Genomic DNA, 14,155 nt, shown 5'->3' on the forward strand with positions numbered 1-14,155 from the left:
CTCCGAAACTGCCAAACCCAAAAAGGCCTTCATCACCCCCAGTGGACACTGGCAATACCTTCCCTTCGGGTTGCACGGGGCTCCTGCCACGTTCCAGCGCATGATGGACATCTTGCTGCGGCCCCACCAGTCCTATGCCACGGCATACCTGGATGACATGGTAATCCACTCAGAGCGTTGGGAAGACCACCTAGACCACCTGCGGAGGGTGCTGATGGAGCTACGTAGGGCTGGGCTCACCGGCAACCCCCACAAATGTCACCTGGGCCTATCTGAGGCAAAGTACCTGGGCTTCCAGGTCGGACGGGGCCTCATCAAGCCCCAGGAAAAAAAAGTGGAAGCAGTCCGGTCCTCCCCGAAACCCAGCACAAAGTCCCAGGTATGAGCCTTCTTGGGATTGGCGGGGTACTATCGCTGTTTCATCCCTAACTTCTCCTCCTTAGCCACCCCCCTGACAGACCTGACCAGGAAGGGGCAGCCAGAGAAGGTGTGCTGGACACCCGAAGTGGAGGAGGCCTTCTGGAATGTGAAGACAGCGCATACCTTGGAGCCGGTCCTGCGAGCCCGGACTTCAGCTGCCCCTTCCTGCTGCAAACGGATGCCTCCGACACAGGACTTGGAGCCGTCCTGTCCCAGGTTCAGGAAGGTGAGGAGCATCCTGTCCTTTATATCAGCAGGAAGCTGACCCCGGCCGAGAAGAATTACGCCACCGTGGAGAAGGAAGCCCTGGCCATCAAGTGGGCAGTCCTGGAGCTGCACTACTACCTCCTGGGCCGTAAGTTAACCCTTGTTACGGACCACGCACCCCTCCAGTGGATGGCCCAGGCCAAAGACACGAATGCCAGGGTGACACGGTGGTTCCTTGTAGAGCCTTGCATTTCGGCCCGGGCCCTGACTTTTTTACGCCCCTAGGGCCGGGCTTCGGGCCAATTTTCACGTCAGATTGCAGACGCGGGCCAGGCCTTGGGCCAGTTTTAGGTCTCTTCTTATTTTTATATTTTAGACATCCATGATGAAAAAAATTGCGGCGCTGGTGGAAACAACAGGAGACAGTGCTGCCGCGACTGAGAGCAGCTCGACGGTGTTTATTGTCTCGCAGCAGCAGCGAGCGCAAGTGACTTCAGCGCAGCTGAAGAGTTCTGCGTTCAAATGTACGCAATAGGCTAAAGCTTGCTGCAAAGCCCCAGCAAACATAACCATGAATGTGTCCGCAGGAAATAGTAAGGAGATATTTGACTTATGGAATAATAAACTAATGTTTTTTGAGTCCGTGTTGCAAGGATGAAATTGCTGATCCTCACTCGCGTCTCCTCATTAGACGCGCCTTTAGAGAGAAATGCATCTTTATTGATTATGATTAAGATTATAATAAAAGAGTTTTTTTTTTTTTTTTTTCATTAAGTGATAATTTAAAGCATTCTGTAGATATATTTATCATGTCTGTGAGGCATGTATTCGCTCAGCTTCGGTTCATTTTTGTGAAGTGCTCCTTTTCAAGACAAGAAGGCAGAAAGCGGGGGGGGGGGGGGGGGGGGGGGGTGACGAGCGTCCCGAGTCCACATCAGCGTTGCCCTAGAAACTCACGAGGAGCACCAGCTCACAAGTCATCACGGGCTGTTCGGCCACACCTGCGGCTCGTCAACCCGTCTGCACATAAGCAACGTGCTCACTGACGGAGGGTGAGAAGACTCTCCATGAGACAGCAGACTAACACTCTCTCTATTCCGTTCCAGAAAGCAGTGTGTGACCGATTAGCACCACCACGAGCACTGCACGGATTCACCGCACCTGGACATGACCGAGAGCACCTCTGCGAGCAAGAGCACCATCACCACTCACATAGTCACCTGTCTTTCAATAAAATCCACCCTCCGGGGCCTTAAACTGAGCTCTCCTTGTTGCGTGATCCTTCCACCCCGCCACTCTATCTATCTATCTGTCTGTCAGTTTTTTCTATCTATCTATCTATCTATCTATCTATCTATCTATCTATCTATCTATCTATCTATCTATCTATCTATTTGTCTGGTTTTTCTGTCTGTCTGTCTGTCTATATACAGTGGGGCAAATAAATATTTGATACACTGCTGATTTTTCAAGTTTTCCCACTTACAAAGAATGGAGATATCTGTAATGTTCATCGTAGGTACACCTCAACTGTGAGAGACAGAATATAAAACAAATTCCAGAAAATCACATTGTATGATTTTTTTTAATAATTAATTTCCATTTTAATGCATAAGTATTTGATACAATCGAAAAATAGAACTTAATATTTGGTACAGACACCTTTGTTTACAATTACAGAGGTCAGACGTTTCCTGTAGTTCTTGACCAGGTTTACACACACTGCAGCAGGGATTTTGGCCCACTCCTCCATACAGGTCTTCTCCAGATCTTTCAGGTTTTGGGGCTGTCGCTGGGCAACACGGAGTTTCAGCTCCCTCCATAGATTTTCTATTGGGTTCAGGTCTGAAAACTGGCTAGGCCACTCCAGGACCTTGAAATGCTTCTTACGGAGCCACTCCTTAGTTGCCCTTGCTGTGTGTTTGGGGTCATTGTCATGCTAGAAGACCCAGTCACAACCCATCTTCAATGCTCTTACTGAGGGAAGGAGGTTGTAGCCCAAAATCTCGCGATACATGGCCCCATCCATCCTCCCCTCAATACGGTGCAGTCGTCCTGTCCCCTTTGCAGAAAAGCACCCCGAAAGCATGATGTTTCTACCCCCATGCTTCACGTTTGGGATGGTGTTGTTGGGATTGGACTAATCCTTCTTCTTCCTCCAAACACGGCGAGTGGAGTTTATACCAAAAAGTTCTATTTTGGTCTCATCTGACCACATGACCTTCTCCCATGCCTGCTCTGGATCATCCAGATGGTCTTTGGCAAACTTCAGACGGGCCTGGACATGTGCTGGCTTGAGCAGGGGGACCTTGCGCGCGCTGCAGGATTTTAATCCATGGCGGTGTAGTGTGTTACTAATGGTAACCATCAAGACTGTGGTCCCAGCTCTCTTCAGGTCACTGACCAAGTACTCCCGTGTAGTTCTAGGCTGATCCCTCACCTTTCTCAGGATCATTGATACTCCACGAGGCGAGATCTTGCATGGAGCCCCAGTCCGAGGGAGATTGACAGTCATCTTGAATTTCTTTCATTTTCTAATAATTGCGCCAACAGTTGTTGCCTTCTCACCAAGCTGTTTGCCTATTGTCCTGTAGCCCATCCCAGCCTTGTGCAGGTCTACAATTTTGTCCCTAGTGTCCTTAGACTCTCTTTGGTCTTGCCCATTGTGGAGAGGTTGGAGTCTGATTGATTGAGTGTGTGAACAGGTGTCTTTTATACAGGTAACGAGTTCAAACAGGTGTAATTAACACAGGTAATGAGTGGAGGATAGGAGGGCTTCTTAAAGACAAACTAACAGGTCTGTGAGAGCCAGAATTCTTGCTGGTTGGTAGGTGATCAAATACTTATTTCATCCAATAAAATGGCATGAAAAGTTAATTATTTAAAAATCATACAATGTGATTTTCTGGATTTTTTTTTAGATTCTGTCTCTCACAGTTGTGTATCTATCTGTCTGTCTGTCTGTCTATCTATTTATCTGTGTTTCTATCTCTCTGTCTCTCTGTCTGTCTGTAAAGGGCCCTGATTAAGTTCACTGAAAAAGCAGAAACCAAGCCAAAAGTATTTGTTAAAAATTAAACATTAATTTTCCCAAAAAACAGTGCGGCACAATATTTTATAGTTTTACGTGCGGTTGAGGTTAAGCTCTTTAGTCTAGACGTGTGGAGCTTGTGTGTCTGTGGTCCAGTCACAACTCCTCACAGTCTGTCCTGTGAAGAAATTTAAAAAAAATGACTTGAATAATGAAATGACCAGTGCAGGGTCACAATCCTGGGATGTTTTGAATCATCCGATACGTATCAGAAGGGAAGTTTCCCAGATTGTGTTTAGAAACAAAGCATGCAGATGCAGACACGCATTGTTTTTTTGTTGTAGTTCTCTTCATGAATGTCTGTCAGACTCTGCTGAGTGTTATATGAATGTCGAGAGAATAAATCATTCGGTGTCCTGCTGTAAAAGAAAAAAGATATGCTTGTGCCACTGAGAAGGTCTCTCAGAGGACTCTCAGTCCACTGTGTTGTATTTTATCTCGCTTTTGAAGTGAAGGAGATTCTTAAAGAAACATTGTGGCACCAGAACTATTGAAGCCACATAACTGTTTGCTTTGCAGTGCCATCGATCTTTCGAGTCATCGAGTTTTGTAAAATAGGAAATCTCAAGCTCTCTACTTACATCTCTTACTTTCCATGATTTCATTTCCTTGTTGTCTGATAAGTTAATTTCTCCATGGATTTTTTTTTCTGTTTAATTCTTGACTTTGCTATATTCTGATTGGTCTGGTCTTTGTCATTGTTATTGTTTATTCAACATGGAATGAATAAGGAACTGGTGTCAGTACACAGTACAGAAGACCGTTTCATGCCAGACACAAAATGGGACAGAGACTGTTGTTCAGCGACTGTTTCAGAGATGCCGATGGCCTGGACCGTGTTCAAACCTCATCAGGTACAAAGAAAAGAAATGATCTCATGGTATACACTGGGTTATACTCCGCTATCCACTCTGACATTAACTTGGACGACAACTGTGCGTGATTTGCCTCTCTGTTTTCCCAGCTATAGAACTCTGGTGAGACCTGTGTACAGAGTGGCCTACAGGAAAATCACTTCTCTGGAATGGCGATGCTGTCCAGGATTCCATGGAGAAGACTGCAGAGAGGGTGAGGGAGCTCATTTTCTGCTGATCTCAAGTTCACTGAAGCATTACCGAATCATTTGAATGACTGTAAGACAAAGGAATTGTTAGATGTTGTGAGCCAATTACATAGACATTTATAAGTGGTGTTTGCTAAGACAAGCAAAACATAGCACAATTGTCATAGAGATTTTATAGTTGGCCACTTTTCACTTGTGACCCTAACAACCGCATAAACACCACTTAGAAAACTGGATAGCAATGCCTTAGCAACCACCCGGAACACCCAAACATGCTACATCCAAAATCAAATACTTTCCTACTATATAGTATGTGAAAAACCGTATGCAAACATAGTAGTGTGTCCGAATTCATAGGATCCGAAAAACAGTACCTGGATCACCTACTACGTCTTGTATCATTCTGAAGTATGCATTTGATGGACACTTTACTATCCCATGAGGCCAGGGGAGAGGATGTATGAATGGCCGTGAAGCGATGCAACTGACACTGGTAGGTCACATGAGTGTAACAACATGGTGATGTAATACATCTGCTAGAGTTGCATTCATACTAGCCATATTCACACTATATAGAATGCACTTTTTTTAACGGTCACAAGTAGGTTCTAATTCAAATGTAGTACCTACTCTAACAGTACTCAATTTCAGACACACCGATAATGATTTTGTTGGTTGGCATGAGGAGGCCTCCCAGGTTTCTTTTTTTTTTTTTTTTTAATGTGAATTCATGTCCCAGTCACATTTTTTTGGTTAAATAAACATTACTTGCACTATCAGAAAAAGTAAAAAAAATCTATTTTATATTTTTACATTAACATTGTAATTATACTCTATGAAGTATTTTACATTTATTCCAAAATAATGGCAGTATAATTTAAACAATACATTTTATTTGTGCAAATATGTTCATCTTTTGTTTTTAATCATTAACTTTTAACTAATTTAGAATTTTTCGGATCATCAGTCATCAAAGCTGCTAAATATTTACTTTACTTTAAATTACACCAAGCTGATTACTTACTAAAAGCTCCCACATATCATGTTTTCAGGTCATTTCAAGTCTTATTTTGATGTAACAATTGATTTGATTTGATGTAAAAGTTATATCTAAGTGTGTGTCAGGGATCCATCACAGTTTCAGTCACCTCCGTCGTCACCAGCTCCGACATGCACCAGATCCCTGTCACCAAGATTGCTGATCACCCGCACCTGCAGCCACTAATCATCACTCCTTTAAATACACGCTCCACTCAGACACTCATCGTCCAGTCTACAGTTCACTACCCCGAACCGTCTCCAGATCCTGTGTGCACTAACCCGTGAATCCTTACCTTATAGTTCTCCAACGTTTCTCCTGCGAGCCTCCTGCAAAGTATCCAGTCCCTTTTGGTTCCCAATCTCCATCAATCCTGTGAAAGAGACTCACTTCAGTCCTCAGCTAAGATTCAAGGAACTATTCCAATCTCCAAGATACTCACCCGCCTTTCTCTCCACACTGTCTGCATTACAGCATACTCCAGTGCCCACCTCTCCAGGGCCAGTTCCTCCAGTGCCCACCTCTCCAGGGCCAGTTCCTCATGTGCCTGCCTCTCCAGGGCCCGTTTCTCCAGTGCCCGCCTCTCCAGGGCCCGTTCCTCCAGTGCCCACCTCTCCAGGGCCAGTTCCTCATGTGCCCGCCTCTCCAGGGCCCGTTCCTCCAGTGCCCGCCTCTCCAGGGCCCGTTCCTCCAGTGCCCGCCTCTCCATGGCCCGTTCCTCTAGTGTCCGCGCTTCCATAGCACCCCCAAGTGTCTGCGCTTCCAGAGCACCCCCCAGAGCCCGCTCCTCCTGAGTTCCCCCAGAATTTGATTTCCCCAACAATTTTTTTGTGGGTGGGGGGGGCTATATAGCCATGGCCTGTGTGTCCCCGGATCCGCCATGGCCACCCGAGCTCCCTGCTCCACCATGGCCACCCGGGTCCCCGGATCCGCCATGGCCGCCGGAGCTCCCAGCTCCGCCATGGGTCCCGGAACGGGCGCCACCCTGGAGGCCGTCTGTCCAGTCTCCATGTCCCTTGAGGCCTCCAGAGTGCCCCCCCCCCCTCCCCACTGGATGTTGTATGGTGCGGGGACGCGCCTTCCGGAGGGGGGTGTATTGTCAGGGATCCATCACAGTTTCAGTCACCTCCGTCGTCATCAGTCACCAGCTCCGACACGATCCAGATCCCTGTCACCAAGATTGCTGATCACCCACACCTGCAGCCACTAATCATCACTCCTTTAAATACACGCTCCACTCAGACACTCATCGTCCGGTCTACAGTTCACTACCCCGAACCGTCTCCAGATCCTGTGTGCACTAACCTGTGAATCCTTACCTTATAGTTCTCCAATGTTTCTCCTGCGATCCTCCTGCGAAGTATCCAGTCCCCTTTGGTTCCTGATCTCCATCGATCCTGTGAAAGAGACTCACTTCAGTCCTAAGATTCCTAAGATTCAGCTAAGATTCATTGAACTATTCCAATCTCCAAGATACTCACCCGCCTTTCTCTCCACACGATCTGCATTCCTTGTCAATAAACCATCCTGTTGTTTCACTTACTTGTTGTTCCAGACTCTATTTGTGACAGTGTGTGAGTTTACTTTATTTTTAAATTAGTCTTCCTATTAACGCCATTTATATTGTTCATTCAGACTGATTTGTGAACGTGGAACATGCACGAACACAGGATTTATTGCATGAACCAATCACAGCCGAACATAACCAATCATATCCAGTCATATTGCGATGGAGGCATTACCTCCTCTCACGTGACTTTCCCCCATTCATTCTCAATTACCCCCCACCCACCAACCAAACTCACGGCTCGCTTTAGGGGATTTGTTAAATCTCAATGGGCTCAGAGAGGCGAGAGAGATGTGGACTCCTGCTGTATCTTTACCCGCTGATGTCACTGTTGGGCAATGTGAGGGGAAGGGGAAGTCGTGGCCTAATGGTTAGAGAGTCGGACTCGTAATCCAAAGGTTGCGGGTTCGAGTCTCGGGCCGGCAGGGATTGTAGGTGGGGGGAGTGAATGTCCAGCGCTCTCTCCACCCTCAATACCACGACTGAGGTGCCCTTGAGCCCACTGCTCCGGGTGTGTGTTCACGGTGTGTGTGTGTACGTTGGATGGGTTAAATGCAGAGCACGAATTCCGAGTATGGGTCACCATACTTGGCAGTATGTCACTTCACTTCACTTCATGTGTCTTTAGGAAAACAAGTAATTTATACACTTTTTAATGATATATTTTGTAATATTTGCATTTTTGTACTACAAATTTTTTTCTCATCAATTTTTGAGGAGGCACTGCCTCCCTTACCCCTAATAGAAACCCCTCAGAACAACCTAGCAACCACCCAGAATATCTAGCTATAGGGATTTATTGGTTGGCCTTTTTTGACTTGTGTATGCTAGCAACCATATAAAAAACACCCAGAATATCCTAGTTACCACTTATCACACCCTAGCAACCACATAGTAACGCCAGAACAGCCAAGCATCTAGCAAGACATTTGAACGGGCAAACACCACTCACATTTGACTTGGCATGGCTTGGTGGGTGGTTATTTTTTTAAATGTAAATCTCTTAGCAACAAGGAAAGATCCCTTACATTCATTGTGTGGGTGAGAATGTGAGTGACAACAGCTGGTCTGAGTGGAATGACTGTGGAAATCAAGCATCTGGGTGAAATCTCAAAGTGAATGTGTCATAATTATATGCCCTTTCTCACTATATGAACACCAAAAACATGTTTCTGCATTTACCAGGAGAAAATGCATTAAGACTGTGTTACAAAGCATGCTCAGATTTTCCATTAAAAAAAATTCCAGTCAAAAGTCATAGATCTCAGTATGAATATTATCACTTTACTGACTCACTTTGCTGTTATCCTAGAGAGATAATCATAATCAAAACCAGCACAGCTCTGGGTCTTCAAATATATTTCATAAATACATTTTAATTGACACTGAAATAAAAAGCTGGAAGAAAATATTTTGAATTGAGTAAATGAGTCAGTGCTTTGATTCGTTTTGATTCATTTGACATTGAACAGTAAGTTGTGGTAGAGGTCACAAGAGTCCAAATAATTTCTAACCCAATAGGGATAATTTACCCATGACACACATTCCCATGTTTTTCTGGATGGGGATGGTTTAATGACCCCCCCCACACACACACACAGCAGACACACTGGCCCGTCTGCAGTGTCTCTTTTCAAATCATCCCCTGTGAGATGCAGATGATTTAGTTTGGGTCAAATCCAAGGGCGCCATGATCTCTGGCATAGTAAATAAATCAGAAATCTTCATTCTCCATCCCTTTCTCATTCCTCCCACCCTTTATATCCCTCTCCATTGGGCTCATAGCTTTAGCCTGAGGCTGTCGATCCCCCGGGTCTCAGGCCCCTCTGTGTTTGGTTTATTTAAGAGCATATTTTTGGAATTTGGATTGTGACTCAGTCAAACAGCTCAAGCTAGGTCAAAGTCAGTCTGTGTGAAATGTTTCGTGTGTTTTCGTGTGTAATGAGGCCTAACAAAGAATGCTGTGTCTGATTTCACTCATTATGGAGCCTTTTTACATTTCCGGTGTTGGAGCGTGGAAGTAAACGTTAGCAGGGTAAACTTCGTAGTTGGTAAATGGGAGATCATAGCAAATCTGCAACTGTGCTTTCTGTGTGAACGGCTCATAAAAATACTTCATTTTGATTGGTCTTCACTGTCGTTCAGTGGTAACAGTGTGTATTCGACCGATCACCATAACTGAAACCGCTGTCGTTCTTGGTTGTAAGAACAAGCCAACTATAAGAGTAAACAATCCAACCATGAATGTAAATGCAATAAGAAACTTTTAAACTGAATCATGCTCCCCTGGAGTTGTGGTTTGACTGTTTATTCAGCTCAGTTTGACAATTATTGAGAACTGTGTGACTAGTTGAGGTCATGTTCAAACATTTTAGTGATGTTTTGTCCTTCAGGAATGTACAGTGTGCCTTGTATTAAAAGATACCAGTGTGATGAAGTTGTTTGTTCATTAATGCAGCCCAGACAAAGAAATCTTTTCCCATCTATCAGATTAGTCAGCAAAATGCTGGAAGTTTTGTTGCTGCCCTCCCAAGGTTGTTCATTAATGCATTCCTTGTATATATCCTCTCTTCATCTCAATAAAAATTAGTTTGTCCAGAACTTGGATTTTCTGATCAGTTGTGTTTTACTATGTGAAAAGGATAGCTTTATGTTTGACTAAGAAGGAGTAGACATCAAGAAATGCACTGGTGCAAAGCTGTTGAAGTGTGGGTGGGTTGTTGCAGCTGGGATCGACAGCTGTAAGAGATCCTTTGTCCCATAACCATATTCCAATTGTCACTAGACAGAAACTCCCAGAGATAGCATGCAACAAATCAAAAATCCTCAACAATCTAATATAAGACTTGGTTATGTTTTTGGATTTGGTGTAGAATTTCGATTGATATCTCAATTGATATATAACACAAGATTGAAAACACACTATCGTTTAAATGTTTTTTTTTTTTTTTTTTTTGAGCATATTAGAAGGATTTCTAAAGGATCATGTGACACTGAAGACTGGAGAATGATGCTGAAAATTCATTACATTTTAAAGTATATTAAAATAGAAAATAGCTATTTCAAATTGTAATAGTATTTTACAATGTTACTATTTTTACTGTATTTTGATCAAATAAATGCATCCTTGGTGAGCATAAGAAACTTCAGAAACATTATAGACTTAAGACATAATAAAAACATTAAAATCTTACAATTTCTGAAACTAACTACTGAACTACTTAAATTATTCTTAAACTACTTTTATTATTGAGAAAAGTTTTTCTTTTTTGCATAATACAGCATAAGACAGTGTTTCCTTTTTCCACTATTAGCTTTATAATAGAGAAGCTAAGAAATATTTTCAATTCAGTTAAATTCAAATTCAAATTCAAATTTTATTTGTCACATACATATACATACATAGTACGACATGTAGTGAAATGTATTGTACGACTGTCCAACAAAATTAAGAAAAAACCTCAAGTTTACAAAAATACAAATAGCAGATAGAAAAAGTACAGTAAACATATATATAGAAATAAACTAGCAATAAAATAAAATAACAAATAGATATGAGAATAAAAATAGATATGAAGAATAAAATAGAATATGATTCTATATAGATTCTGTAAAAGTAAAGTGTATGTCAGTGATAAAGTGTCTGTGTGCTGTGCAGTGCAGTAAAGTGTGTAAGTGAGTAAAAGGAATACTAAAGACAAATGGTATGTAAGTCCCACTCATTTATCCTTACGTGACCTTCTACAAATTAGTGCAGATGTAATGAAAATGTGCAAAGTGGAAGTGTGGGGTGATGTGATTAGAGTGGAGAGTGGTTAAGACTCCGAATGGCCTGCGGGAAGAAGCTCCTCCTCATTCTCTCTGTGTTCGCCTTCATGGAGCGGAAGCGCCTCCCTGAACGCAGCAGAGAAAAGAGTCCATTGTTGGGATGGCTGAGGTCCTTCACTATCTTCCTGGCCCTGGTCAGGCACCGCTTGCTGTAGATGTCCTGCAGGTCAGGGAGCTCGGTGTGAATGGTACATTCCGCTGAACGCACCACCCTCTGGAGGGCTCGTCTGTCCTGCATAGTGCAGTTCCCGAACCAGGAAGTGATGCTGCCCGTCAGGACGCTCTCGATGGTGCAGGTGTAAAAAGTCTTAAGCACCCGAGAGGGAAGTCTAAAGTTCTTTAAGCGTCTCAGATGGTACAGACGCTGCCTGGCCTTCTTCACCAGGGTGCTGGTATGACAGGACCAAGTCAAGTCCTGCGTGATGTGAACACCCAGGTATCTGAAGCTGTCCACTCTCTCCACTGGAGTCCCGCTGATCGTGATCGGCTGGTATGACCGCTCCTGCTTCGTACTGAAGTCCACTATCAGCTCCTTAGTTTTGCTGATGTTCAGATGTAGACTATTCACCTGGCACCAACTCTCCAGGTTCTTAATCTCCTGTATGTAGGCCGTCTCGTCGTTGTCTGAGATCAGGCCCAACACAACAGTGTCATCAGCAAACTTGATGATGGTGGTGGAGTTGGAAGTGGCCACACAGTCATAGGTGTACAGTGAGTACAGCAGGGGGCTCAGAACACAACCTTGAGGGGCTCCAGTGCTTAGGGTGATGGAGGATGAGGTGTGTTTACCCATCCGTACGGCTTGCTGTCTGTCCTTCAGGAAGCTGGAGATCCATTGGCACAAGTATGTGCTGAGACCAAGGACCTCCAACTTGGAGGTGAGTGTGGAGGGAATTATGGTGTTAAACGCTGAACTGTAGTCCACAAACAGCATTTTTACATAATTCCCTTTTCTGCAGTCCAGGTGACTTGTTGTGGTGTGGAGGAGGTGTGAGATGGCATCCTCCGTGGAGCGGTTATGCCTGTATGCAAACTGTAGTGGATCCAGTGTGTCTGGTAGTGATGCAATGATGAAGTCTCTGACCAGTCTCTCAAAGCACTTCATCACCACTGATGTGAGGGCTACAGGGCGATAGTCGTTTAGGCAGGTGGGCTGGGGTTTCTTGGGGACAGGAACAATGGTGGACTGCTTAAAGCATGAGGGGACTATGGACTGTTCCAGGGAGAGGTTGAAGATCTCGGTGAACACCGGTGCTAGCTGGTCAGCGCAGGCCTTCAGAACCCGACCTGTGATGCCATCTGGTCCTGCTGCCTTCCTGATGTTCACTCTCCTGAATGCCCTCCTCACGTCATGCTCCGTGATGGTGAACACGTTGTCCTCACCGGCTTCCTCAGCGTGCATGCAGTTAGCACTGCTAGCGCCGTTAGCGTGATCAGCTGCAGCCTCGTTTAAGACGCGTTTGTAAAGCGCATTTCTTAATAAATATTATACATCTGATTAAATATATTAAAATTTTTAAGCATATTTTATCTAAAGTCAACATATGCACTTTAACAGCTCAGAAAATACATTTTGGAAAATATTTTGTCTCCTTAAATCGTTTTTACCATTTGCCCCAGCTCTATTTTTATTTATTCTTTTTCTTAATTAGTCTAGTTTATATTCACAGTGCAAATAACAGTGGTTTGAGGAATTCTATCCCTACAAGGAAATCTAAACAAAAAGTTGTGGGTCTTGAAAAGTACATATGAACTGATTCATTTTGCAGTAATACATAATATTATGGCTCCCTTGGGGTTCCTGGATCCCAACCACTAAACCCTGATTGCTAGACTAAAGGCATTAGTCATTCATGGGAACAATTCCCATCAGCAGAATTACTTGGGTACTCAAACTTCCCATAATGCCCTGGTCAAAGTCTTATCTATATCTACATACATAGTCGGCTCCAGCTGTCTTTCTTACTACCCCCATACCAGGTTTCCAGAAAGCCTGGCAGAGGTTCAAATCTATCACCTGCTCTACAAATTCCTTTAAATTGAGATTGTGATCAGTACCCCTAGCCATGAGAGTGGCTGTGGGAAAATGGGATGTCTGCGGTGTGGTATCTGATGATTGATGAGGACTCGTGTGCTCCAGCCCCCTCAGCTGCCTGTAGCGGGTGAGATCATCTCATTTCTGCAGTGGAGCACAGATGGCCATGCCAATGAAGTCTACCTGTTCGTTAGGTTAGCTTGTACTACAGTGAACCCAAAATTGTATTTGACCCATGATGAATATAAGCTGTTTACAAATTATTTCAAGTCATTTTCAGGCCACAGTCTGCTGAGGTTTGTCCTCTTAAAGTTAATTCACACTGCACAGACAGGCGCCAACAAACAAGTTCAGTGGATTTTGTGTTATCCCTGTCAGCGTCTGTTGGCATCAGCCAATGCTTGTTTTCGCTGACTGAACATGTTCAGTCGTTGTTTGACGGGATGTGCAGTGTCTAAGAAGTGACATACTGTAATCTGGTGATTGTCTGCATTGTTCGACGTCTGTAGGTGCAGTGAGAATTAGCCTTTAAGCAACTCAAAATGTATTTTGTTGCCAACAGTGTCTTTACTTAGCCAAACAGGTTTTTTTTTAACAAACTGCTTTTGTTTATTGTTGATGTACCTAAATTAATCTGTAAGAATGCAATAAATGATGTAAGTTTATTCATATATATTATAAATGATTTACTTATTATCTCATTTTTGTGGTCACTTTTCTGTTACTGTTTAATATATGAACCAAGACTTCTGTTACTTTGAAGTTTTGACTTCCTTTTGGGGGTTTAAGCTTTAAATGGGGGTAGGAACCCCCAAAAAGTATATACAGTATAATTACGAAGTAGGGCTGAATCAAATTGACTAAAAGGATTATTTTATTCCAAATAAAATATCAAAACTATAATC

At 43.7% G+C, this 14,155-nt stretch overlaps 1 protein-coding gene across 1 annotated transcript in view; it reads left to right on the forward strand.

Annotated features, from left to right (window-relative positions):
- Positions 1 to 14,155, forward strand: part of LOC306864026 (uncharacterized protein) — a 29,126-nt gene that overhangs the window by 4,174 nt on the left and 10,797 nt on the right. The window contains exons 2-3 of the mRNA XM_079407695.1: positions 4,450 to 4,572; positions 4,683 to 4,786. Of these exons, the coding sequence (XP_079263821.1) occupies positions 4,450 to 4,572; positions 4,683 to 4,786 (227 nt within the window). The remainder of the gene's footprint in view (positions 1 to 4,449; positions 4,573 to 4,682; positions 4,787 to 14,155) is intronic.

This window comes from Barbus barbus (assembly GCF_936440315.1).
Source record: "Barbus barbus genome assembly, chromosome: 45".
Taxonomy (NCBI): Eukaryota; Metazoa; Chordata; class Actinopteri; order Cypriniformes; family Cyprinidae; genus Barbus; species Barbus barbus.